The sequence below is a fragment of the Chlorocebus sabaeus genome, chromosome 20, assembly GCF_047675955.1.
Source record: "Chlorocebus sabaeus isolate Y175 chromosome 20, mChlSab1.0.hap1, whole genome shotgun sequence".
Taxonomy (NCBI): domain Eukaryota; kingdom Metazoa; phylum Chordata; class Mammalia; order Primates; family Cercopithecidae; genus Chlorocebus; species Chlorocebus sabaeus.
Genome location: NC_132923.1, coordinates 93585787 through 93612797, shown reverse-complemented (window position 1 = coordinate 93612797; position 27011 = coordinate 93585787). Strand labels below are relative to the sequence as shown.

The window sequence follows — 27011 nt, the reverse complement described above, 5'->3', positions numbered from 1 at the left end:
ACCTCCCATAATTCTGTTAGTAAAATTAATTAAGAAGGAAGAAGACAGGAAGGTGATATTGAGGATACTTAGTCTGTAAAGCCAGCAATGGGAGCCCCAGCTAAGGCCTGAGGGGCGAAAAATGGGAGTTAATGTGGCTATGCGCCCTCCCCACAACTCACCTCCTGTCCCCACCCCCACCCACACAAGAGTCAAGGCTCCTAGAATTGGCATAAAATCCATATACAGAGCAGTCCCAGGAGAAGGCTTGGGGTTCAGTGACAGGAGATGAGCACAGGCTGAAGAGCTGAGACCAGCCATCCACTGAATTTTTCTTTTTTTTTTTTTTTTGAGACAGTCTTGCCCTGTCACCCAGGCTGGAGTGCAGTGGTGCAATCTTGGGTCACTGCAACCTCTGCCCCCTGAGTTTAAGAGATTCTCATGCCTCAGTCTTCTGAGTAGCTGGGACTACAGACAAGCACTACCACGCCTGGCTAATTTTTTTGTATTTTTAGTAGAGATGGGGTTTCACCATACTGGCCAGGCTGGTCTCAAACTCCTGACCTCAGATGATCCACCCAGCTTGACCTTCCAAAGTGCTGGTATTACAAGTGTGAGCCACTGCACCCAGCCTGACCCACTGGTTCTGAGCAAACAGGATAAAAGTATTGAAGACGATTGCTTCTCCAACTTTAAGTTACATTCAAACCATCTGGGGATTTTGGTAAAATGCAGGTTCTATTTTAACAGGCCTGGGGCGGGGCCTAATATTCTGCATTTCTAATAAGTGTCCACCTAATGCTGTTGCTCCTAGTCTACAGACCACACTTTGAGTAGCAAGGGATTAGAGGCAGCCGTGGAGGCCGCCCATAACGGAGAGGGCATGTCCATTTCCAGAGAGAATGTGTTTATTCATGCAAAAAGTCACAGAACTATTAAAGTGGAAATACCCACCATTTGGCATGTTGTGGAGCAGACAGTCATTTCTCAGCACATTAGCCTCCTAAGAGCATAGCACAGCATGGTTGTTACTCACATGGGTTCTGAAGGTTGACCTCTTGAGCTTCATGTCTTAGTACATATGTAATCTTGGGCAAATCCTTAACTTCTCTATATCTCTGTTTCCTCATCTCTGTAATAGAAATAACAAGACTATTGTTAGGACTGTCTAAGTGAATGGATATAAAGTGCTTAACACATGGCAGCATAGTTAGTACTCAGTAAAGGCTGCTATTCTGATGCTGTTATACCATTCTATAATCATTAACATAGATACAGAGACTGACTTGCCTTTTGGTACACGGTCAAATATACAACCCCCATCTCCCTCCCACCAAAAGGCCTGTGTCCTCTCTTTCAAATTCCTCCTTCCCTCCTGCCCACTCTCCCTCCCCTGGCCCCTGGCCCCAGTGTGGTCTGGATGGGCCCCAGAGGGGCAGGGACAGGGACAGGACGTGGGGCTGTATCTGACAGGAACCTGAGGGGCTGGCCTGGGAGGGGATTGGGGCCCGGCTTCCTGAAGGGAGGATGGGCTAAGGCAGGCACACAGTGGCGGAGAAGATGCCCTCCTGGGCTCTCTTCATGGTCACCTCCTGCCTCCTCCTGGCCCCTCAAAACCTGGCCCAAGTCAGCAGCCAAGGTGAGGTGCACGGAGGGTGGAGATCACCTATGCCCAGGAAGAGGGAGCCCTGGGAGGTGATGCAGGGCCCTGGGAGGTGATGCAAGGCCCTGGGAGGGGAGGTAGAGTAAGAGGCTCTCCTGCTGGTCCCCTCCTCTTCCACGTAAACATGCCTGGGAGGACCCAGGGCAACTCACCAGCTGTTCCTTAGATGTCTCCTTGCTGGCCTCGGACTCAGAGCCCCTGAAGTGTTTCTCCCGAACATTTGAGGACCTCACTTGCTTCTGGGATGAGGAAGAGGCAGCACCCAGTGGGACATACCAGCTGCTGTATGCCTACCCGGGGTAGGTGCTGGACTGTGCCCCACTCCCCATATATGTATCTGTCCCTGCATTTAGCTGAGTCCCACTCCAGCAGCTTTCCTGCCCGTCCGAGGATCACTCTGAATACAAGCCCTAAGTACCCAGTTTTTGAACAGATGTGCTTTGGATGTATGTGGGCCCCAACTCCAGCCCTACATAACCCCTAATCCCACCTATCCCAGGCATTAAGAAGAAAAATGGCAGTACTAGAGACAAAAGTTGGGCATGAGCCCAGGTCTGGGTCCTCAGGGCTCTGCCTGGTGGCTGTGTAGGAGGGATCTCTGCTATGCCAACAGGGAGAAGCCCCGTGCCTGCCCCCTGAGTTCTCAGAGCGTGCCCCGCTTTGGAACCCGATACGTGTGCCAGTTTCCAGCCCAGGAAGAAGTGCGTCTCTTCTTTCCGCTGCACCTCTGGGTGAAGAATGTGTTCCTAAACCAGACTCAGATTCAGCGAGTCCTCTTTGTGGACAGTGTAGGTAAGAGCCATCCTCCTGTCACCTGGCGCCTCCACTTGCTGCCCCCAGTCCAGCTCCTGGAATCAGACTTATCTGTGCCCTTCCAGCTCAGCACGGATACCCCGATTAACAGACCCCCGAGGCACCCCAAGACTCCCTTGTCATTCCTCCCACCCTTGGCATCTAGAGCTAGAACTGCCCCACATATCATTTCACACCAGGGACACCCTGGTCCTCCCATCATTAACACATCATTTATTCATCCATTCAAGAGTTCCAGAATACCTACTGTGTGCCAGACACCGGGCTAGGTGATGGGATATGGAGAAAACAGGATCCCTGCTTCCAAGAAGCACTGAGTCTAGCTAGCCATCATACTGCAATGAAGTCACTGTTCTCATGAGGGAAGAACAGAATCAGGAGCCTCCCTAGCCTGCCCTCCAGGAGAATGACAGCCTACAATTTTTGAATCCAGAAGCTGCCCCAATTCAGCCCCCAGCACCCCTCTCTGCAGTCCAGAGGCTGAGCCATAGACTGTGGTACTCAGAGTTCTGATGTGCCCTGTCTTGCCCTCAGGCCTGCCGGCTCCCCCCAGTATCATCAAGGCCATGGGTGGGAGCCAGCCAGGGGAACTTCAGATCAGCTGGGAGGCCCCAGCTCCAGAAATCAGTGATTTCCTGAGGTACGAACTCCGCTATGGCGCCAAAGATCTCAAGAACTCCACTGGTCCCACGGTCATACAGTTGATCGCCACAGAAACCTGCTGCCCTGCTCTGCAGAGGCCACACTCAGCCTCTGCTCTGGACCAGTCTCCATGTGCTCAGCCCACAATGCCCTGGCAAGATGGACCAAAGCAGACCTCCCCAACTAGAGAAGTATGCTGACCTTCTTCTGCCTCACCTCCTATCTCCTACCTTCAATCTTGCTCCAGGAAAGGACAGACCATACTTTGGGGATTCCAGACCTGGGTTTGTCCTTGGAGAGTTAGTATAGGCTCAGATATAAGCCATGTCTACTTAGGGGCTTCCTACTTTGGGTCATTCCCACTGATAAAAGTAAAGTCTTTTAGGCCTCCAAATTAATGGAGATTTCCCAACAAAACCCTGAACACCACCTGAAACCCACCAACTTGGCCCCTGGTCTGTGTGCATATCTATCCAGCAAGGAGCTGAGCTCCTCTCCACAGGGATGGTGTGCAAATATAAGGGTTGGAGGCTGTCTCAGCTGACAGGCAGACCTAGATTGTGAAGCTGGGATTTTCCTCCCAAGGCTTCAGCTCTGACAGCAGTGGGTGGAAGCTGCCTCATCTCAGGACTCCAGCCTGGCAACTCCTACTGGCTGCAGCTGCGCAGTGAACCTGATGGGATCTCCCTCGGTGGCTCCTGGGGATCCTGGTCCCTCCCTGTGACTGTGGACCTGCCTGGAGATGCAGGTGAGTCAACAAAGGAATAGGGAGATGGGGAGGAGATAAAAGAAGAGCCCTAGGGAAGCCTGGGCTGGATCTGAAGCTCTGGGAACCATGGTCCTCCCTGATGATCTCGAACTTGCCATTGGACAGGATGAACTATGTTCAGGGAAAGAAGAGAGAATAGGAGTCCATGTTCTAAATTGTATGTGTAGAAATGATCCGAACACCCTGTACAGTAGGGGCACACGGACCCTGATGGGACTTACTCCTTTGACTTTAGTGGCAATTGGACTGCAATGCTTTACCTTGGACCTGAAGAATGTTACCTGTCAATGGCAGCAAGAGGACCATGCTAGCTCCCAAGGTTTCTTCTACCACAGCAGGGCACGGTGCTGCCCCAGAGACAGGTGAGAGCTGAACTGCTGATTGAGGTTGGTGTCATGGGAGTGAGCCACAGTCCTGCAGAAAAAAGGAAGAGAGTGTTCTTGGTCGTCTTCACTCTCCTCCCTTGTCCCAAAACCATACAGCTTTCAATGCTCTCTTATCTATTCTCTCATCCTCCAGTCGATATTTTATCTTCTCAACCCCTCTCTGTTCCCATTGGGAATGCTTTGGTTTAGTTCAGCCTTAGTCATGTCACTGGGACCACTGCAACAGCCTACAGTCTAATTCACCTCCAGTGTATTCCCCATGCTGCTAACAGAGTGATCTTTGTTAAGCTCAAACTGTGTATGACCTTTGTAAAGCTCTAACTTTGCATGGTCTCCCCCTACTCAAATACGTACTGCAATTTCTCATTATCAAAGCCATAAAAAATTTAGCCTGGCCTTCAAAGAGTTCCACCAAGCATCTCATTAATTCTTCATCCTCTCCATATCTAAATCTATAACCAAGTTGTATTGATTTTACCTATTAACTAACTCTAGAATCTGCCCACTTGTCTATCACTGCCATTATCCTACTACAATCCATCATCAATTCTCTCTTCAGCTACTGAAAAGATGTAGTAACTGACCACCCTGAGTCTTCCAAGTAATTCTTCACACAGGTGCTGAAGGGAACTTTTTGTTTTGTTTTGAGACAGAGTCTCACTCTGTTGCCCAGGCTGTAGTGCAATAGCACAATCTTGGCTCACTGCAACCTCCACCTCCTAGGATCAAGTGATTCTCCTGCCTCAGCCTCCCATGTAGCTGGGATTACAGGCATGTGCCACCACACCCCATTAATTTTTTTTGTATTTAGTAGAGAGGGGGCTTCACCATGTTGGTCAGGCTGGTCTCAAACTCCTGACCTCAGGTGATCCACCTGCCTCGGCCTCCCAAAGTGCTGGGATTACAGGTGTGAGCCACCGTTCCTGGCCTGAAGGGATCTTTTAAAAGTGCAAAAATGAACATAACACTCCCTGCTTAAAAATCTTCAATAGCTTTCAACTTGTCTTAGGATTAAAAAAAACCTCTATCATGGACTTGAAAAGTTCTGAGACTCAGACCCTACCTACCTCTTCAGCTTCATCTTGTGCTATGCTGCCCTTTGATTCCCATGTTCCGGCACGGGCCTTCTATGGTCCACTCATATCTGGCATATTCCCTCCTGCTCTAGGTCTTTACACTGCTGTTTACCCAGCCCTCCTGTCTTTACTTAACCTCTACTTATCCTCCAAATCTCAACTCAAGCATCACTCTCTTAGGGACCCTCCTCTGGCCTTCCTTATTAAGTCCAATAGCACTATTATACATTCTTGTTGTACCATGTACCGCTCCTTCTTTTTTTTTTTTTTTTTTTTTTTTTTTTTTTTTTGAGATGGAGTCTCGCTCTGTCGCCCAGGCTGGAGTGCAGTGGCGCGATCTCGGCTCACTGCAAGCCCCGCCTCCTGAGTTCGTGCCATTCTGCTGTCTCAGCCTCCCAAGTAGCTGGGACTACAGGTGCCTGCTACCATGCTTGGCTAATTTTTTGTATTTTTAGGAGAGATGCGGTTTCACCGTGTTAGCCAGAATGGTCTCAATCTGACCTCGTGATCCACCCACCTCGGCCTCCCAAAGTGCTGGGATTACAGGCGTGAGCCACTGCGCCCGGCCATATCTCTCCTTCTTGAGTACTTATCATAGTCACACTTTTATATTTACACTTTATATGATTATTTGGTTGACAATAAAAATCTCGCTGGGCCCAGTGGCTCACACCTGTAATCCCAGCACTTTGGGAGGCTAAGGTGTGAAGATCAATTGAGGCCAGGAGTTTGAGACCAGCCTAGACAACATAGTGAGACTTCGTCTCTACAAAATTTCTTTTTTTTAATTAGCCAGGCATGGTAGCATGTGCCTATATTCCTAGCTACTTGGGAGGCTAAGGTGAGAGGACGGCATGAGCCTAGGAGTTTGAGGTTACTGTGAGCTATGATTACACCACTGCACTCCAGCCTGGGCAACAGATCAAGATTTTGTCTCCAAAAAAAAAATCTCTTAGAACTCCAATTGAGAAAGTCTGACCTTGACCAAATATGATCCATGAGGGCAAGATCAATGTCTGTTTTTATTCACCAATATAGTCTCACCTACCAATAGTAGGTGCCCAGTAAAAAATTGTTGAACTAATGAATAATTTAAAAAAACCACTATTAACTATTTAAATATATTCTTCCAGTTTTTTCTATGTATTTACATACATCTATATACAACATTTACATTTTATTATTTTTGAGATAGGGTCTTGCTCCATTGCCCAGGCTGGAGTGCAGTGGCGTGATTATGGCTCACTGCAGCCTCGACCTCCCAGGCTCAAGCGATTCTCCCACCTGAGCCTCCTGATTAGCTAGGACTACAGGCATTTTCTTTCTTTTTTTTTTAAAGTAGAGACAAGGTCTCCCTATGTTGCCGAGACTGGTCTCAAACTCCTGAGCTCAAGCAATCCTCCCATCTCAGCCCTGCTACCACGCCCAGCCTAATATTTATTTATTTATTTATTTATTTTTGAGACAGAGTCTCGCTCTGTTGCCCAGGCTGGAGTGCCGTGGTGCAATCTCAGCTCACTGCAACCTCCGTCTCCTGGGTTCAAGCGATTCTCCTGCCTCAGCCTCCCAAGTAGCTGGGATTACAGACGTGAGCCACCACACCCGGCTAATTTTTTGTATTTTTAGTGGAGACGGGGTTTCATCATGTTAGCCAGGCTGGTCTTGAACTCTTGACCTCAAGTGATCCACCCACCTCAGCCTCCCAAAGTGCTGGGATTACAGGCATGAGCCACCACACCCAGCCTAATATTTAATTTTTAAATATAAATTGGATTACATTATATATGTAGTTTGCCTTTTTGCTTAAAAACATGTCTCAGAGATCATTACAAAAAGATGTAACTCATTCTTTTTAATCACTGTATAGATATCCATAGGATAGAGATGCCTGAGTGGACTGAAGAGTAGCAAAACTGAAGTCATCATTTCCTCTATCAAAACTTGCTTTTCCTGCCGGGCACGGTGGCTCACACCTGTAATCCCAGCACTTTGGGAGGCTGAGGTGGGTGGATCATTTGAGGTCAGCAGTTGGAAATCAGCCTGGACAACATGGTGAAACCTCATCTCTACTAAAAATACAAAAATTAGCCGGGCATGGTGGCACATGCCTGTAGTCCCAGCTTCTTGGGAGGCTGAGGCAGGAAAAATGCTTGAACCGGGAAAGTGGAGGTTGCAGTGAGCCAAGATCATGCCCCTGCACTCCAGCCTGGGCAACAGAGAAAAGACTCCTTCTCAAAAAATAAAATAAAATAAAATAAATTGCTTTTTCTTTATTGTCCCTGATCCTACCACGAACTCAGTTTTCCTGGACTGAAAAACAGAAATCATCCTGGACTTCTCTCATTCCTATACCCTCCAGGCCTAACCAGAAATAGTCTCGTCATTTTCACCTTTTCAATATTTCTTCAGTCATCTCTTTCCCTCTGTCTCACTGCCGCTACTCTATTTTCACATCCTCATCACTTAGCACAGGAAAAACTACAAGAGTGTCATAATGGATTTCTCTGCTTCTAGTCGGCCCTCACAAATCCTTTCTACAGACTGCAGTTAGAATGATCTTCCTAAAGTACAAAGCTAGTTTAAGCACTTCCCTGCTGAAAATCCTTAAATGTCTACATAACTACTACAAAGTTAGCAGTAATTCAAGTTCAAGCTCCCAAGAAAGGCCATAAGGCCATCCATGACATGGTCTGCAGTCTTACGTTTACCACTTACCACCAGGCCCTTTATGCGAAAACCATCTGCACCACTTAGAATCTCCCCCAAAGCACCACACTCTCTTATCTATGCACAACCATGTGCCTGGGATGCCTGTTTGTCCCTTTTGCCTATCCTATTTTTAGTCCAAAACTCAGTCTAAACATCGCCTTATCCAGGAAGCATTCCCTGACCCTCCTAGTCTGGGTTGGATGCTCCCCTTTGATGCTCCCAAGCCAGTCTATGCACATCACAGAAAAATAGCATGTTTGTTTTTCTGTCTTTCCCACTGAAATTAGAGCTCTTTGAAGCTTATTCCTCTATGCACTCTTAGGGCCTGGCACAGTACCAATTGGCACATAGTATAAATTATTTGTTGATTAAATGGGTAAACATACCCATTTTAGTGATGGTGAGCCACTTAGGGGTTATAATCAAGAGGGAGACATGATTCCGTTGTTCAATAAAGAATTATTGAGGGTGACTTTGTACAAGGCACTGGGGATAAATAGTACAACAAATAAAATGGAAAAGGGGCCAGGCTCAGTGGCTCACACCTATAATCCCAGCACTTTGGGAGGCCAGGGTGAGCAGATCACTTGAGGTCAGGAGTTCGAGATGAGCCTGGCCAACATGGTGAAACCCCATCTCTACTAAAAATACAGAAATTAGCCAGGTGTGGTGGTAGGTGCCTGTAATCCCAGCTACTCAGGAGGCTGAGGCAGGAGAATCGCCTGGACCCAGGAGGCAGAGGCTGCAGTGAGCTGAGATCGCACCACTGCACTCCAGCCTGGGCAACAAAGCAAGACTGTCTCAAAACATTTTTATAAATAAATAAAATGGAAAGGGTTCCAGCATTGTTGGGGCTTACATTAGTAGAGGGGAGGGGAAAAGGAGGGGGAGACAAGTAAGTAAAGAAATAAAGGAACAAAGTTATAATAGAGACTAAAGGGGGGCGTGTGGTGGGTGGGCGGGGTGGGTACTGCTAATTTAGACTGAGTGGCCAGGAAAAGCCTCACCAGGGAGGTGATAGATAAGCCGAGATCTAAATGGCAAGAAAGAATGAGTCACATGAAGACCTGCAGTCAGAGCAATCCAGGGCAAAGGCAAAGTGCAAAGATAGCACATTTGGCATATCTGTGGCACAGAAAGAAGGCCTGTGTGGATAAAGGGTGATAAACTGGCATGAGAATCATAAGAGATGAGAATGGTGAGGCAAGGAGAAACCAAATCACAGACTCCCATAGGCCTGGTAAAGAGTTTGGGTTTTATTCAAAGTGGGATGAAGAGCCACTAAAGGATTTTAAGCAGTAAACGATGACAATTTGATTTACATTTTTAAAAGATATGTTTCTCTGTGAATAAATAAATAAGAGTAGAAGCAGAATCACCAGTTAGAAATTTGCCTTAATCCAAGCAAGGAATAATAGTGGCTTCATCTAACATAGCAGTGGTAAAGATCAAAATCAATAGATTTGTGACATTATATTCTGGACATTATCACATCAACATTTGTGGAAACAAATTCTGGTAGCCATGTGGAGAACAACTTGAAGGTAGTGGCAAAAAACAAAAGCAGAAAAGCCAGTTAGGAGACTACTGTAATAATCTAATAGCAAAATAACACATAGGGGAGAGTAGGAGGAATGACGTATGAGAACACGTTAAAAATATAGGATATTTTTCTCCAGAAAGATGAGGGTTCTTTAATCTTTGAAACAATCCTGTGAGGTTGGTATCATTAATCCATTTTACAAATAGAAGGAAACTGGAGCAGAAATAAACCAAGTAATTTGCCCAAAGTTATACAAAAGTAAGCCAAGACCTGAACTCTTGGTGAAAACCCATGCTGTTTTCACATATCATGCTACGTCTTTCCTCAAAGGGAAGAGGCCAGACACCAAAGCTGACTTCAGAAAACATCATGGCAAAATAGCAAAAACAAACAAATGATCAAATGAATACAGGAAAAAAAGAAAAAAAAGAAAACATTATGGCATAAAGACAGAGGGAAAGCTCTAGAGGCCCCTCGAAGGAAGGAGTTAGATGATAATCCCTGCAGGCCATCATTCTTGTGGGATGGGAAGCCTTGGGATTAGTCTCTGGGGCAGGCCTGATTCAATGACTCTGTGGGGCTGGGTCTTAGGTACCCCATCTGGGAGGACTGTGAAGAGGAAGAGAAAACAAATCCAGGATTACAGACCCCACAGTTCTCTCGCTGCCACTTCAAGTCACGAAATGACAGCGTTATTCACATCCTTGTGGAGGTGACCACAGCCCTGGGTGCTGTTCACAGTTACCTGGGCTCCCCTTTCTGGATCCACCAGGCTGGTAAGAACTTTCTTCCCCATTCTTCCCACATAGTTCCCAGCCCCACTGAATCTGACCCTGTGCCCAGGATCCCCAACTCTGACCCTTCTGACCAATGGTTCTGGTGGCACGACGCCTCGTACACAGAAGGACTTAAGCTGCTCCCTGCTGACATCCCTGTAGTGCGCCTCCCCACCCCAAACTTGCACTGGAGGGAGATCTCCAGCGGGCATCTGGAATTGGAGTGGCAGCACCCATCATCCTGGGCAGCCCAAGAGACCTGCTATCAACTCCGATACACAGGAGAAGGCCATCAGGACTGGAAGGTATGGTCAAGCAACAAACGCCCACAGACCTCACTACGCAGGGGATCCCTGGGGTTGGCCATGGCTGTTAGCAGGAGTGAAAGTGTCTATGTATCCAGTCTCTGCTAGTATATCTATGTTTATCAGATTCAACTGGTATCTTAGTCTCTCTTGAGCATCCGATACTTCTGGCTACTCCTACTTAACATTTCTCTTCCCTTTGTCTTTGGGATATCAGTCTTCCCCGATTTTCCTCCTACCTCTCTGACTGAACTTTCTCACTCTCCTCTCCTGTCTCCTCCTTGCCAGCCTTCCACAAAATGCTGTGCTTCCTAGAGTCTCATCCTAGGCTCTTTTCTCCTCTGATAAAAAAAAATATCTTCTCCCCAGGTGAGTGCTTCAACTCCATGGTTTCATTACAATCACAATTTTACCATTCTAATTCCCATATGGAAAGGAATTTACAAACCACAAATTACCAAAACATTTGAAGTCTGTTTCCTCATTGGTGAAATGGGGATGAAGCTATCTACCTTATGGAGTTATAGTAAAAATTAAATACTATATCTAAATACTGGCATAAGGAAAGTGCCCAATATACGTTACTTAAATATTAGTTTGTCAACTTTTATTCTCATTTGCCACACATATATACAACTATGTGCAACATCTTATGGTTCCACCAAAACCTCCTCCCCCTGGACATTTCAGACTCAGTCTATCCAGAATGGAACTCCTGTTCCTCCTGAAGCTTTACTTTTTTATTGTGATAAAACTTACATACAACAAAGTGTACAAATAGTCTGTACATGTGTATACATCCATGTAACCATAACCAGGATCAAGACATAAATTATTTCTAGCACCTCAGAAGCTCCCAATGCCCCGCCACATCCCCCGCCACCAAAGGTAATCACCATCCTGACATTACCATTGATTCATTTGGATTGTTGTTGAACTCTATAAAATGGAACCCTATAGTATATCTTCCTCAAACTAACTTCTCTTCTGTTTCCTGTCTCTGACAATGGCACCACTACTTACCCAGTACCCAAGCCTGGAAGCACCCTTGACTCTTCTTGCTCTTCCCTTATCCCTTCCCCTTACTCATCAACAACTAAGTTGATAGCAATAACGTACTAACAGTCCTCAAATTCCTACCAGGATTGCCTTAGCCTCATCTGTGACCATCCAGCCTTGTCATCCAGGCTTTTAGCACACTAAACTACTCTGTGGCACAAAACCAAGCATTAAATGCTTCTCTGGACTTCCATGGTGCCTTGCACTAATTAATTGTTGTGATTATTTACCTGTTTGGGTCTCCCTCATTAGACATGTAAGAGACGGTGTTTTATTGCTTTCTCCCCAGTGCTTGCTTAACCCAATGTTTGGAGTATCACACAGTTCATAAATGTTTGCTGTCTTCCTGCTTGTACACGTGATGCTTGTACCCCAGCGCCTAACGCAAATCTGGCATCCTCCGCAGCATGAGTATTATTTGTGGCATGGTCTATGTGACTCTGAATATATCTGTTTCTGGGGGTGTCCATCGCCCGACCTGGAGTTGTGAGAGCACAGGGCAGGGTGCGTGTGGACCGGGATCCTTGCCGAGGGTGTACCTGGGTGTTGGTGTTAGGATACGTAGCTCTCTGAGGTGAGGTCTGGCGCCTTTCTCTCAGGCAGAGCGTGATCCTCTTGGGGAGAGGCTTTCGGTTAGGGCGCTCTATCCTGTTTCTGCTGGGAAGCGTGTTTTATGCCGGTGGGGCTCTTTGTGGGGATCTCCGACAGCCTGGGGATTCGGAGCTGTAGGATTTGGGTCAAACAGACGCCCGGCTGTCGAAGCCCCGACGCCGGGCCACCGCACACTTCTTTGTGCAGGTGCTGGAGCCGCCTCTCGGGGCCCGAGGAGGGACCCTGGAGCTGCGCCCGCGATCTCGCTACCGTTTACAGCTGCGCGCCAGGCTCAATGGCCCCACCTACCAAGGTCCCTGGAGCTCGTGGTCGGACCCAGCTAGGGTGGAGACCGCCACCGAGACCGGTGAGGCAGGCCCCGGCCGCGCCAAAGCCGCACAGCGCCTGCGCCAGGGACTGGGCGCCGGGTGCGGGAGGGACGGGGCGTCGGAGGCGGGACGGGCGGGGCTCGGAGAGGGGCGGGGCCCTGGCCGCGCGGGTCGACGGCTGCGCGGGTGCCCGCAGTGCCCAGGGCGGCGAGGGGCGGGGCCAGAGCACGGGCTGGCGGGCTGAGGGTGGGGCTCAGGCCCGGTGGGCCGAGGTCTGACCCTTTTTGTCTCCTAGCCTGGATTTCCTTGGTGACCGCTCTGCTGCTAGTGCTGGGCCTCAGCGCCGTCCTGGGCCTGCTGCTGCTGAGGTGGCAGTTTCCTGCACACTACAGGTACCACCCCCGCCAGGCAGGAGACTGGTGGTGGACCGGGCGGAGCCGGAGGCCTCTAAACAGGCATTCTCGGTTCGCTCTGTGACCCTAGATCTCCGGTCACCGCCCGTGCGCACCTACGGCTTCGCCGCTTCCTGCACGTCTCCTCTGGGACTTGCCGCGACTCCTTACACTCTAACACGCCCACTATACCGCACACCTCGAACAGCCCCGCCTCCTGCTGCTCACCTTGGCGACTAGGCCACCGTCCACCCTTCAGCCAAACTGCCCACTCCACCCCCATCCAACTGGCCATCAGGTCCCACCTCCTAAACCTAGTCCAAACAATGGCCCCCTTTCTCTAGCCCTGACTCACTGAAACAGAACCTCTTCCCGCTCCGATCTAGCCTCACACAGCCAACAGAATAATCTTTCTAAAATGCGCACATGAACCTATCAATTCCCTCCTTAAATCCCTTTAATAGCTCCCAGGATATAGTCCAGGCTCCCTATGATGACAAGCGAGGCTCTGCAAAATCGACCCCTGCCAGCAAGCACTTCAGCCTCTTCTACCCTGTGCATCAGCCTTTCCAAACTGGTTTTCTCCACAAGTCAGGTTTTACTTCTCAGTGCCTTTGCACATAATGTCCCCTCTGCCTGAAATAGCCTCCCTGTCTGACTAAACCCATTCATCTGTAAATAACTTTCTTCACCAACTCATAAGAAACCTTTCCTGACCCTCCCCCGTTTGGCCGCTGCTTTGTGCTCCAATACAGTACCAGTAGTGTTTTACTGTGTTTATTTCTTTATATATCTTCCCTATTATACCTTACTTGGTCATCTTTAAATCCTTAGCACAGTGCCTGCCAAAAAGCAGGCCCTTAAATAAATGTTATTAATGAGTGACTCATTTATGTGGGAAGACGAAGGCTGAGGAGAAATGCCATTGGAGGCTATAAACATGAAGGGTAGAATGCATCCCACCTCCGTCCTTCATCTGCTGCTTCTTGAAGACTTAGCTCAGAAGTCAGCTCCTCCAGATGGTGTCTTTTGATGGTCCTGGGTTGGTTCAGGTGCCACTCTCATGGGCTACCATCTCCCTCTGAATATACCTCTCTTTGAACTTTTAATCTGTTCATATGTATGAGCAGACTGAAAGGTAGCCTCCATGAAGGTAGCCAGATCCAACAAAAAAGTTGGAGAAGTAGGAGGAGGTGGTCTGCTGAGAAGGCATACTCAGTTCCTTTTCCCCACTTTACCAGGTAAGTCACACCTCCTCCTCTGGAGAGATATGAGTGAGGTCACTGAAGCAGCCTGAAATGTTCTGCTGACGTCCCTCCACATGGAAATATGAGGCTAAAGAATTGAGGTTCTGGCCGGGCGCGGTGGCTCACGCCTGTAATCCCAGCATTTTGGGAGGCCGAGGCAGGCGATCACAAGGTCAGGAGATCGAGACCATCCTGGCTAACACGGTGAAACCCCGTCTCTACTAAAAATACAAAAAAACTAGACGGGTGTGGTGGTGGGTGCCTGTAGTCCCAGCTACTGGAGAGGCTGAGGCAAGAGAATGACGTGAACCTGAGAGGCGGAGCTTGCAGTGAGCCGAGAAGGTGCCACTACACTGCAGCCTGGGTGACAGAGCAAGACTCCGTCTCAAAAAAAAAAGAATTGAGGTTCCTCCAACACACCTTAATCCATATTCTTCCCAGATAACTTACTAATAAGCTCCACTGGTTTTATTCATTCATTCATTCATTCATTCATTCAGCTAATTTACTGAGTACATACTACGGGTCAGACACTATTCTACACCCTAGAAATATAGGAGTGAATAAATAGACAAACTCTCTGTTCTCAGGGACCATATGTTCTAGTAGGGTGAGATAGACAAAAAGAAATATATATAACAATACAATAAATGTACAACAAGTCAAGTGCTATAAAGAAAAATGAAGTACAGCAGGAGATAGCCTGTCATGGGGAAAGGAAGTGGTACTACAGTGGTCCCCTCTTATCCACAGTTTCACTTTTTGTGGTTTCAGTTACACGCGGTCAATTAAGGTCCGAAAAAAATTAAATGGAAAATTCCAGAAATAAACAATTCACGTATTTTAAATTGTAAGTAACATGATGAAATCTCTTGCCATGCCGCTCTGTCTCACCCAGGATGTAAATCATCCCTTTGTCCAGCATCTCCACGCTGTATATGCTCTCTGCCGCATAGTCACTTAGCAGCTGTCTTGCTTATCAGATTGACTCGCTGAGGTATTGCAGTGCTGTGTTCAAGTAACCCTTATTTTAGTTAATAATGGCCCCAAAGAACAAGAGTAGTGATGTTGGCACATTACTATGCTTGTTCTATTTTATTATTAGTCATTGTTAATCTCTTACTGTGCCTAATTTATAAACTTTATCATAGGTATGTACGTATAGAAAAAACATCTGCTGGGAGTCTTGAAACATATCCCCTGCAGATAAAGGGGGACTACTGTGTTTCAGGCAGGGTAGTCAGGGATGACATTTGAACAGAGGCCCACAATGAGGTGAGGGAATGAATCCAGTGTTCCAGACAGAACAAACATTGGAATGTTTGAGGAAACTGCAGCACCCTTTGTTGAACCTGCCCACCACTGACTTCCCTCCCCTACCTGAAGTTTTCTTCTTACTCTACTCCCCTGCCTGACTTTATTGCCTTGACCATGCTGTTATCTCTCCAAGTCTTACTCCCTGGCCTCACTGCTCCCCCACCCCAACTGCTCTCCTCCTCCACACCAATTCACTGCCATGGCTCAGTCTGCTTCTCTTCTCCCCCAGGAGACTGAGGCATGCCCTGTGGCCCTCACTTCCAGATCTGCACCGAGTACTAGGCCAGTACCTTAGGGACACTGCAGCCCTGAGTCCGGTGAGTGAGGTTCCCTCCCCTGTGTCCACCACCAACCCTGCCTGGTACTGGATCTTTGCCCCAACAACACAACTTGTTCAAGGTCCTTGCCCTACCAGCGTGCCATCCCCAGGCACTACCCCAGCACTACCCCAGCCCTTCTCCTTCCTGTACAGTCCAGCCCCTCCTCCCACAGGATCTGCTCTAATCCAATGCCTCTCCTCATCTCTCCCAGCCCAAGGCCACAGTCTCAGATACCTGTGAAGAAGTGGAACCCAGCCTCCTTGAAATCCTCCCCAAGTCCTCAGAGAGGACTCCTTTGCCCCTGTGTTCCTCCCAGTCCCAGATGGACTACCGAAGATTGCAGCCTTCTTGCCTGGGGACCATGCCCCTGTCTGTGTGCCCACCCATGGCTGAGTCAGGGTCCTGCTGTACCACTCACATTGCCAACCATTCCTACCTACCACTAAGCTATTGGCAGCAGCCTTGAGGATAGCCTTGAGGCTCCTCACTCCCAGTTCCCTGGACGGAGCTAAACCCTCAAGACTTCTCTGTGAACTTCCCTACCCTACCCCCACAACACAAGTACCCCAGACCTCACCTTCATCCCCCTCTGTCTGCCCTCACAATTAGGCTTCATAGCACTGATCTTACTCTACTGCTGCTGACATAAAACCAGGACCCTTTCTCCACAGGCAGGCTCATTTCACTAAGCTCTTCTTTTACTTTCTCTCTCCTCCTTAATGCCAAACACCTTGAAAACAAGCCTTCACTTCCCCACACTCCCCATTTACTCTTCAGACTACTTCAATTAGTTCCCCTACTACACTTTGCTAGTAAAACTACCCAGGCAAAGTGCACCTCAAATCTTCGAATTCCAAGATCCAAAGGATCTCGTTAATCATCAGTTCCTTTGATCTCTCTGTGAGATTTGTCATGGCTGACTACTCACTTTTCCTTTAAATTCTTTCCTACCTTGGTCCTGCCTCTTTGAGTAGACTAGTAGTTTTTTAAATTTGTTTGTTTGAGACAGGGTCTCACTCTGTCACCCAGGCTGGAGTGCAATGGCGCAATCTCAGCTCACTGCAACCTCCACCTCCTGGGTTCAAGCGATTCTTGTGTCTCAGCCTCCCTAGTAGTTGGGATTACAAGTGCACATCACCATACACAGCTAATTTTTTTTTTTTCGAGGCGGAGTCTCACTCTGTCACCAGACTGGGGTGCAGTGGCGCGATCTCGGCTCACTGCAATCTCCGCCTCCCAGATTCAAGCAGTTCTGCCTCAGCCCCCCAAGTAGCCGGGATACAGGTGCCTGCCACCACACCTGACTAATTTTTTTGTATTTTTAGTAGAGATGGGGTTTTGCCACGTTGGCCAGGATGCTCTCAATATCCTGACCTCATGATCCGCCTGCCTCAGCCTCCCAAAGTGGTGGGATTACAGGTGTGACCCACTGCGCCCGGCCCCAGCTAATTTTCGTATTTTTAGTAGAGACAGGGTTTTGCCATGTTGCCCAGGCTGCTCTTGAACTCCTAACCTCGGGTGATCCACCCACCTTGGCCTCCCAAAGTAATGGGATTACAGGCATGAGCCACTGCACCCAGCTGAGTGTACTAGTAGTTAAGAGAATAAAGTAGATCTAGAATCAGAGCTGGATTGAATTCCTGTCCTTCACATGTGCTAGCTGTGCAACCTTGGGCACATAACTTAATGTCTTTGAGCCTTAGTTTTTTCATCTATAAAACAGGGATAATAACAGCACCCCACAGAGTTGTGACGAGGATTGAGGTAATCTAAGTAAAGCACAGTACCTAGGACATAGTAAATGATTAATATATCTGAACTACTGTTGTAATTATTCCTTCTTACTCTCTTCTAGCATTTCTTCCAATTATTACAGTCTTTCAAGATTCCATTTCTTAACAGAGTCTCCAATCCCATCTATTCTCTGCCTTTACTATATGTTGACCATTCCAAAGTTCTTATCTCTAGCTCAGACGTCTACTACAGCACTGTGATGCTTTATGCAACTAACTGTTTACATGTCTGTCCCCTGCTACTAGATTGTGAGCTCCTTGAGGGAAAGGACCATGATTTATTTGTCCTTTTCCCCCAGCACCTAGAGTAGTGCTTGGTGCATGATAGTAGGCCTTCAATAAATTTTCTCTAAATGAATGAAATCTTTCTGGGCAAGGTTACCTGAATCCCATGCCAGCTGTTCTCATCCTCTAAACCATTCACAGGCAGTAGTAAATGTGCTCAGACCGCTCTGGTTATGGACTCTCCTAACACATTCTGATTCTCAAACAAATGGTTTTGTTGTCATTGTTGTTTTTTGTTGGCTCCAAACATACCCACTGTATCAGTCAGGGTCTTGGCAGAAATAGATGACACACTCAAATTGGGTAATATGATGAGAGTGTAATAAAGGGCAAACAGTATTTACAAAGATGAGGGCAAGATTTGGGAAAAACATCAAGGAACAGTGCAAGTGCCTCTGAGGTTAACAACAACAAGGTGCTGGCACCAGCCCTAGGCATCAAGGGGTAAGGGAGGGAGTGGTTCCCAGATCACCAGAGAGTAGGTGTAAGACAGGGCTGCCTGGAAGGAGTCATGGCCTTTCTTTGGTGGAGGGATGCGGCCAGCCTCTGGGCAGGTGGCAATGAGAGAGCCAGGGGGATAGACAGCTCAATTTCATGCTCCTCCCATTCCAGTCTTGGGTCCCTAGGAGTAAAGTCAGAGCCTTTCACATGGCTGAGGAGGAATTATGGAGATTGGGTATACTGGATGTCATCCATTTGTCCCACCCAGACCTATTCTCCATTGTTCTCCATCTTGTCCTATGCTTAGCAAGGCTGATTCATATGGCCTGCATCAAAATCAAAGCATTCTCTTGGGCTTTGGTTTCTGCTTGGGTTCCAACAATAGGAGGATATTATGGATTGAATGATATTCTTCTCCTCTCCCTCAAATTCACATGTTAAAGTCTTCTTCTTTTTTTTTTTTTTTTTTTTTTTGGCTGGGCGCAGTGGCACACACCTGTAATCCCAGCTACTTGGGAGGCTGAGGCACAAAATCACTTGAAACTGGGAGGCAGAGATTACAGTGAGCCAAGACCACACCACAAAAAAAGACAAAAGTCTTTATTTTTTTTTTTTTTGAGAAGGGTCTTCACTCTGTCTCTGCTGGAATGCACTGCTGGAATGCAGTGGTGTGGTCATGGCTCACTGCAGCCTCAAACTCTGGGTCTCAAGCAACTCTCCCACCTCAGCCTCCCAAGTAGCTGGGACTACTGGACTTACAGGTGTGCACCACCAACTTGGCTAATGTTTTCTTTTGTTGTTGTTGTTGTTGTTTTTAGATGGAGTCTCGCTCTGTCACCCAGGCTGGAGTGCAGTGGCGTGATCTCAGCCTACTGCAAGCTCAGCCTCCTGGGTTCATGCCATTCTCCTGCCTCAGCCTCCCAAGTAGCTGGGACGACAGGCACCCACCACCACGCCCGGCTAATTTTTAAAATATTTTTAGTAGGACGGGGTTTCACCGCGTTAGCTAGGATGGTCTCAATCTCCTGATCTGGTGATCTGCCCGCCTCAGCCACCCAAAATGCTGGGATTACAGGCATGAGCCACCTCACAGGCCTGTTTTCTGTATTTTTTTAGAGACAGTTTGATACTATGTTGCCCAGACTGGTCCCTAACTCTTGGGCTCAAGCAGTCCTCCGGCCTTGGCCTTCCAAAGTGCTGGGATTACAAGTGTAAGCCACCACACCCAGCCAGATGTTGAAGTCTTAACTCCCAGTACGTCAAATATCACTTTATTAGGAAATAGGGTCATTGCAGATATAATTAGTTAAGATGAGGTCAGGGCCCTAATTCAATGTGATTGGTATTCTTATAAAAAGAGAAAATTAGACACACATACACAAAGAAAGCCAAGTGAAGATGAAGGCAGAGAACAGGGTGATTCTTCTACAAGCCAAGGAATGACAAAGATTGCTGGCAAACCACCACCAGAAGCCAGGGGAGAGGCATGGAACAGATTCTTCCTCACAGTTCTCACACGACTCTCATGACACCTTGATCTGGAACTTCCAGCCTCCAGAATTGTGAGACAGCCAATTTCTGTCATTTAAGTCAGTTTGTGGTACATTTTAAGCCAGTTTGTGGTACTTTATTACAGTAACTTTAGCAAACGAATACAGAGGATATCAGGGGATGGGCTCCACAAGTCGCCTCTGCTTGCCGGCTTCCTGTTCTCCCTATTTCATTCTTTCTGCAACTCCTCCAAAATGGATCTCAGGCCACCCACTTTCCTGATCCTGCTCTCTCCAAAGTCATCGGTGATTTGATTTTCAATGGACAAATCTGACCCCTTCTGTCATCATTTCACTTGACTACTTTACATCATATTAGAGTATCTCCCACTTCAAGATCCATGTCTGGATAATTTCGATTGCCTTCATTCATTCCTTTATTACTATTATTCTGAGACAAAATCTCCCTCTGTCACCCAGGCTAGAGTGCAGTGGCGTGATCTCGCTCACTACAACCTCCGCCTCCCAGGTTCAAGCGATTCCCCTGCCTCTGTCTCCCGAGTAGCTGGGATTACAGGCATGCACCACTGCACCTGGCTAATTTTGTACTTTTAGTAGACACAGGGTTTCGCCACATTGGCCAGACTGGTCTTGAACTACTGACCTCAAGTGATCTGCCCGCCTCAGCCTCCCAAAGTGCTGGGATTACAGGAGTGAACCACCACACCGGCCCAAATCCTTTATTTTTAAATGTACAAATTCCCTGAGGTTATACCCTTTATCCCTCTCTACAGCTACCATTAGTCCAGAAGTTGCAAATTATTGCCATATTCCCCCGCTCAGATATGTTTTATTTGGTCCTTCCCTACACAGAAACCCCACAGGTTCCACAATGCCTAGCAGATAAAGTCCAAAGTCCTTAGCTTGACATTTAAGACCCTGACCAACTTGACATGAGACAAACTTTTCTATGTTTTCTGGGAACTCCCCACCTCTAACCTAAGTATATCCAATTCCTCATTTTCCAAGGTAATTAGAAATAGAGAATGCAAAGTCTTCAAGTCAAAGATAATAACATTATCTGTCAGCATCAGAGTGGACTTTAGGCTAATGACTGAAAACTTGATTTTTCCAGCCTCTTTCTGGGACAGTATAGCGTATTGTTAGGATTGCAGGGATTAGTCAGATAGTTTGAATCCTGGGCTCTCCTACTTATTATTGGCTGCAAGCCTTTGGGCAAGTTTCTAATCTTTCTGACCCAGTTTCTTTTTTCTGTAAAGGGAAGATAGGGTATCTATCTGCCTTATTGGGATTAAGGATTGAACTCGATTATGTATGTAAACTTTTTTTTTTTTTTTTTGAGACAGAGTCTCCCTCTGTTGCCCACGCTGGAGTGCAGTGGTGCTATCTCGGCTCACTGCAAGCTCCGCCTCCCAGGTTTACGCCATTCTCCTGCCTCAGCCTCCGGAGTAGCTGGGACTACAGGCGCCCGCCACCACGCCGGGCTAATTTTTTGTATTTTTAGTAGAGACGGGGCTTCACCGTGTTAGCCAGGATGGTCTCGATCTCCTGACCTCGTGTTCCACCCGCCTCGGCCTCCCAAAGTGCTGGGATTACAGGCGTGAGCCACCGCGCCCGGCCTGTAAACTGTTTTAACACAGCAGTTAGATGGTCCATAAATGGTACCATTATTATTTTTATGATTGCTGCTCCACCTCTGAGCACATTCATACAATTTACTCAAGTCATTATTAGAGCACTGGACTGAATGGAGTCAGACCTGGATTCCCACTAACTTCTTTGTATGACCTCGGGCACATCCCTTCCCTGGGCCTCGGTTTCTCCATCTGTAAAATAAGGATTTGTTGTTGGGGTGGGGAGGGTGCACCACGCACAGATTAGACTAACGGATCTCTAAGGTTCTCACATCTCTTTAAAGCCCCAAGGGGGTAAGCCACAGTGCCTCCTGTAGGGCAGTCTAAGCTTATCTTCCAGATAGGCAGGTTTGAATACCGATCCTTTTTCCTGACCTTAAGGAATTCATTCACCCTTTTCAAACTCATTTTCCCTGTTTGTAACAACAGCAGCAAACAAGACAAACACACGTTACTTCCTTTCTAGCAGGGTTCCTACCCGGCGCCTAGCAAAAGTGGAATGTACCCTAAGTAGCTCTGGCCTTCTTCCTGCTCCCTAGCTTCCCAATTCCGTCCCCTGTCCCGCTGCCGCCCGCTCTCCTTTCCCTTCTAGGAACAGCTCAAGCGCCTTGGTCACCTCCATCGGGTTCTGCACCGAGTTCTGCATCATAAACATGACCTTCGTTTAGGATTTAAGTGTGAACTTCTGCAGGCTCTCGGACCCTGAAGCACGGGGGGCCAGACATTCCGAGCTCGCGGCGGTAGAGGGGACGCAGAGGAACAAATCGAGACGACTCGAGGACGCTGAGGCAGAGCACGCCCGCCCCGGGCCAGCCCCGGGCCCGCCCCGCCCGCTTTCCAGCACCAGTCCTCTGGGGCCGGCTCCCAGCCCCTTTCTCACCCTTCAAATCGCGCTCCGCGGCTGGACTCTCGTGATAGCTGAGACTTGCCCCGGAAGGCCCGCCCCCTTCGCCGGAGAGGCCAATGGGCGAGGGCAACGGTTGCGACGGTTGGGTTTTGAAGGAGCCAATGGGCGCTCGGAGCGGAGAGTTTAAGAGGCGTAAGCGAGGCGTGTTAAAGCCGGTCGGAACTGCAACTTGCTCGGGAGGGCAAGGTGAGAGGCGGCGGGGCTGAGCCTGGTTCGGGTCGTGGCCAGGGGGAGGGGGTGCTAGGCCAGAAGGGGCAGCAGCCGAGGGTGGCCCTGATTGTGTGGCCGGCCAGGAGCGAAGGGGTCCTTTGCTGTCCCCTGAGCACCGTCGCCTCTTTTCCTCCAGGGCTCCGCAGGCACCAACTGCAAGGACCCCTCCCGCTGCGGGCGTTCCCATGGCACAATTCGCGTTCGAGAGTGACCTGCACTCGCTGCTTCAGCTGGATGCACCCATCCCCAATGCACCCCCTGCGCGCTGGCAGCGCAAAGCCAAGGAAGCCTCAGGCCCGGCCCCCTCACCCATGCGGGCCGCCAACCGATCCCACAGCGCCGGCAGAACTCCGGGCCGAACTCCTGGTCAGTGAGGTGCCAAAGGGACTGGGTGAGAGCAGCCTTCATACTTTCTCCCCCGGGAGCCTGGTCAGACTGTCTTCTCTTTCTCCGCCCCAGGCAAATCCAGTTCCAAGGTTCAGACCACTCCTAGCAAACCTGGCGGTGACCGCTATATCCCCCATCGCAGTGCTGCCCAGATGGAGGTGGCCAGCTTCCTCCTGAGCAAGGAGAACCAGCCTGAAAACAGCCAGACGCCCACCAAGAAGGTATGTGTCCCAGAGGGGCTTAAGGCACGGGACCCGACTGTTTTTTGGATAATACCATCTTGCTTCTCCACTACCTTTTATGCCAGGAACATCAGAAAGCCTGGGCTTTGAACCTGAACGGTTTTGATGTAGAGGAAGCCAAGATCCTTCGGCTCAGTGGAAAACCACAAAATGCGCCAGAGGGTAAGACCCGAAGTTCCTGGTTCCTGGAGGGAGGTGTCAGTTCATCTCCAGGGCTAAGCACAGATATCTGTCTGCTCTTCCTATCTAAGACTGAGGGCAAGGGAGGTGTTGATTTTCCCAGCGTCTGGACCCACTCTGTTGCCACAGGTTACCAGAACAGACTGAAAGTACTCTACAGCCAAAAGGCCACTCCTGGCTCCAGCCGGAAGACCTGCCGTTACATTCCTTCCCTGCCAGACCGCATCCTGGATGCCCCTGAAATCCGAAATGACTACTGTAAGTGCATCCTTATCCTTGCCTTATGGATGGAGAAAGAGGGCCTGGGACCACACAAACAAGGAAGCTCATGCTCTTCTCTCCGCCTCTGACAGACTTGAACCTTGTGGATTGGAGCTCTGGGAATGTACTGGCCGTGGCACTGGACAACAGTGTGTACCTGTGGAGCGCAAGCTCTGGTGACATCCTGCAGCTTTTGCAAATGGAGCAGCCTGGGGAATATGTATCCTCTGTGGCCTGGATCAAAGAGGGCAACTACTTGGCTGTGGGCACCAGCAGTGCTGAGGTGCAGGTGAGACATGTCCTGTGCTGCCATTCACACCAGTCCCAATAGGCTTGCACAGCTGGAGGATATTAATGCCAAGTCCCAATTTCTGATCCTAGTGGGCTTCTCTCTCTAGCTATGGGATGTGCAGCAGCAGAAACGGCTTCGAAATATGACCAGTCACTCTGCCCGAGTGGGCTCCCTAAGCTGGAACAGCTATATCCTCTCCAGGTCAGTGGTTTTTGTTGGTCTATGGTAGTCTGATATTTGCCCACCCTACCCTTGACTGTACACCCCTGAACTGAACCACCTCTGGCTTGCTTGCATTTGGTGCTGCCACAGAACCTGATTCCCTTCTTTCCTCCTCCAGTGGTTCACGTTCTGGCCACATCCACCACCATGATGTTCGGGTAGCAGAACACCATGTGGCTACACTGAGTGGCCACAGCCAGGAAGTGTGTGGGCTGCGCTGGGCCCCAGATGGACGACATTTGGCCAGTGGTGGCAATGATAACTTGGTCAATGTGTGGCCTAGTGCTCCTGGAGAGGGTGGCTGGGTTCCTTTGCAGACATTCACCCAGCATCAAGGGGCTGTCAAGGTGAGTAGGGTTGGGCTGAAGCCTCTGCAGACCCTCACCTATAACCTGGGGACTGTTAAGGGGAGAAGGGATGGTAGGATTGGACTGGGTTAATCTGTGACCCCCAGAGCTCCTTGTCTAGCTCTAGTACCTGCTGACCCCACCTTTATCCCATCTAGGCTGTAGCATGGTGTCCCTGGCAGTCCAATGTCCTGGCAACAGGAGGTGGCACCAGTGATCGACACATTCGCATCTGGAACGTGTGCTCTGGGGCCTGTCTGAGTGCTGTGGATGCCCATTCCCAGGTAATCTTTTGCCTGTTCCTGCCTCTCCCACATGCATTCTTACGGGGCATCCACATCGAGAGTGCATCCATTCCAATGTCTTCACCAACTCTGTGCCTTGGTGATTCCCAAACTTCTAACTCATGAGCTTCATTTCCAGCAGTCTGTGGCTATCTCCCATCCCATGTCCTATAAGCACTACTACCTTAATCTGTCCCAAATTAACCTTTTCACTTCCCCTTGCCTCCCTGAAATGTTCCTTCCTGTCACATTGCTTTGGAATGGCAGAACCTGCTCAGAAATCTGAAAAACCTCCTAGAATTTTTCATCCTCCTCACCAGGATCTATCAGTTTTACCTTAAAATATCATTGACATCTGTCCCCTCCCCTCAGCCTCATCCTTCCCAGTGGAGGCCCACTACAATGGCTTCCTCATTGGTGTCAAGCATTCTTTGTTACCTCCTGCAATGCATCCTCCATGCTGTGGTTTGTTACACTGTACTGTTCTTAAACCTGTGATGGCTTCTCATCACCTATGGCATATAATCCAAATCCATTAGAAAGATGCTTGAGGCTCTCTCCTTCCACTCGCCTCACATTCAGCCTTCACTGTAGATATGGACTCTAGAGCCAGACTGCCCAAGTTAAAATTCTGGCTCCATCATCTGCTAAACTTGAATGTGACCTTTGGCAACCTATTGAACTTCCTTCTGGTTGATTCCTCATCTATACAATGGGTAAGACAGACACTCCCCAATTTAAGTCCCAGTAAACCCATTGTAAAGTTAAAAAATGGTTACATCAGGGAGTGTCTATAATTTGCCTCTCAAGGAACATTTGTATGGACTGTGATCATTCAACTCTGAGTCTGGAGCACGTGGCAGGGTGCCTAACACTAGAATGGGCTCAGTTCTGACTTAAGTAGCCTTGGCTATATGTCATGCCCACACCAGCTCCTCTCCACAGGTGTGCTCCATCCTCTGGTCTCCCCACTACAAGGAGCTCATCTCAGGCCATGGCTTTGCACAGAACCAGCTGGTTATTTGGAAGTACCCAACCATGGCCAAGGTGGCTGAACTCAAAGGTAAGTGGCTAGGTAAAAAGCCAGACATAAAAGGCCACATAATGTATGACTGAAATGTCCAGAATAGGCAAATCCACAGAAAAAACACATTAATAGTTGCCAGGGGCTGAGGAGAGAGGGTAATGGGAAGTGTTGAAAATGTCTTAGAATTAGTTTTAACAGTTGTACAATTTTGTGAATATACTAAAAACCACTAAACCGTACACTTTAAAAGGATGCATTTTATGGTATGTGAATTATATCTCAGTAACACCATTGAAAAAAGAGAGGAGGCCAGGCGTGGTGGCTCACACCTGTAATCCCAGCACTTTGGGAGGCCAAGGCGGGCAGATCATGAGGTGAGGAGATAGAGGCCATCTTGGCTAACACAGTGAAACCCCATCTCTATTAAAAATGCAAAAAAAGCCAGGCATGCTGGCGGGCGCCTGTAGTCCCAGCTACTTATGAGGCTGAGGCAGGAGAATGGCGTGAACCTGGGAGGCGGAGCTTGCATTGAGCCCAGATCGTGCCACTGCACTCCAGCCTGGGCAACAGAGCAAGGCTCCGTCTCAAAAAAAAAAAAAAAAAAAAAAGAAAGAAAAAAAGGGAGGCATGTGCCTCCTTTATGGGAGGGCTATGGCTGCATCAACATTCGTATGTACTGTTCTCATTTGCTCCAGGTCACACATCCCGGGTCCTGAGTCTGACCATGAGCCCAGATGGGGCCACAGTGGCATCCGCAGCAGCAGATGAAACCCTGAGGCTATGGCGCTGTTTTGAGTTGGACCCTGCACGGCGGCGGGAGCGGGAGAAGGCCAGTGCAGCCAAAAGCAGCCTCATCCACCAAGGCATCCGCTGAAGACTAACCCATCACGTCAGTTGTTTTTTATTTTTCTAATAAAGTCATGTCTCCCTTCATGTTTTTTTTTTAAATCTGTTTCAGCTAATCCCTCTTCTTTCATGATCCCAGCAGCCTTCCTAGGGGCGCTACTCTACTGGGATCAGAGAGCTAGATATGTCCTCTGGGAGCCTGGACCATCATCCATTGCTCCTGTTT

At 48.6% G+C, this 27011-nt stretch overlaps 2 protein-coding genes and 1 long non-coding RNA gene across 5 annotated transcripts; 2 read left to right on the top strand and 1 right to left on the bottom strand.

The window, feature by feature from the left end:
* Nucleotides 1-869: 869 nt before the first annotated feature.
* LOC103224969 (uncharacterized) lies at nucleotides 870-22501 on the bottom strand. 3 transcript variants are annotated; one of them, XR_005240378.2, is made up of 3 exons: nucleotides 22461-22501; nucleotides 4148-4280; nucleotides 870-1111 (listed from the first exon to the last, which is right to left on the bottom strand). It is a non-coding gene; the product is annotated as an uncharacterized lncRNA (long non-coding RNA). The 3 variants fall into 3 exon arrangements; XR_005240376.2 differs by lacking the exon at nucleotides 22461-22501 and adding an exon at nucleotides 22197-22419; XR_012089686.1 differs by lacking the exon at nucleotides 22461-22501 and adding an exon at nucleotides 12260-12538.
* MPL (MPL proto-oncogene, thrombopoietin receptor) lies at nucleotides 1402-18065 on the top strand. Its single transcript, XM_073007403.1, has 12 exons — nucleotides 1402-1618; nucleotides 1809-1941; nucleotides 2256-2434; nucleotides 2990-3288; nucleotides 3683-3845; nucleotides 4102-4228; nucleotides 10172-10356; nucleotides 10519-10661; nucleotides 12519-12678; nucleotides 12936-13032; nucleotides 15826-15913; nucleotides 16128-18065. Exons 1-12 carry the CDS (start codon nucleotides 1540-1542, stop codon nucleotides 16380-16382), a joined length of 1908 nt encoding a protein of 635 aa, XP_072863504.1. The 5' UTR covers nucleotides 1402-1539; the 3' UTR covers nucleotides 16383-18065.
* Nucleotides 22402-26872, top strand: CDC20 (cell division cycle 20). The gene is made up of 11 exons (XM_007979100.3): nucleotides 22402-22673; nucleotides 22834-23063; nucleotides 23157-23305; nucleotides 23392-23488; nucleotides 23636-23764; nucleotides 23860-24056; nucleotides 24166-24260; nucleotides 24400-24628; nucleotides 24787-24912; nucleotides 25858-25975; nucleotides 26635-26872. The coding sequence occupies exons 2-11, from the start codon at nucleotides 22883-22885 to the stop codon at nucleotides 26811-26813; spliced, it is 1500 nt and encodes a 499-aa protein (XP_007977291.1). The 5' UTR covers nucleotides 22402-22673; nucleotides 22834-22882; the 3' UTR covers nucleotides 26814-26872.
* Nucleotides 26873-27011: the final 139 nt, after the last annotated feature.

Bases quoted from the DNA above. Each gene is read 5' to 3' on its own strand.
- MPL (XM_073007403.1), top strand. From the start codon at position 1,540: ATGCCCTCCTGGGCTCTCTTCATGGTCACCTCCTGCCTCCTCCTGGCC. The intron at 1,619-1,808 runs GTGAGGTGCACG...GCTGTTCCTTAG, and splicing joins GGCCCAAGTCAGCAGCCAAG to ATGTCTCCTTGCTGGCCTCG. The intron at 10,662-12,518 runs GTATGGTCAAGC...TTCTTTGTGCAG, and splicing joins AAGGCCATCAGGACTGGAAG to GTGCTGGAGCCGCCTCTCGG.
- CDC20 (XM_007979100.3), top strand. From the start codon at position 22,883: ATGGCACAATTCGCGTTCGAGAGTGACCTGCACTCGCTGCTTCAGCTG. The intron at 23,765-23,859 runs GTAAGTGCATCC...CGCCTCTGACAG, and splicing joins TGAAATCCGAAATGACTACT to ACTTGAACCTTGTGGATTGG. The intron at 24,261-24,399 runs GTCAGTGGTTTT...TTCCTCCTCCAG, and splicing joins AACAGCTATATCCTCTCCAG to TGGTTCACGTTCTGGCCACA.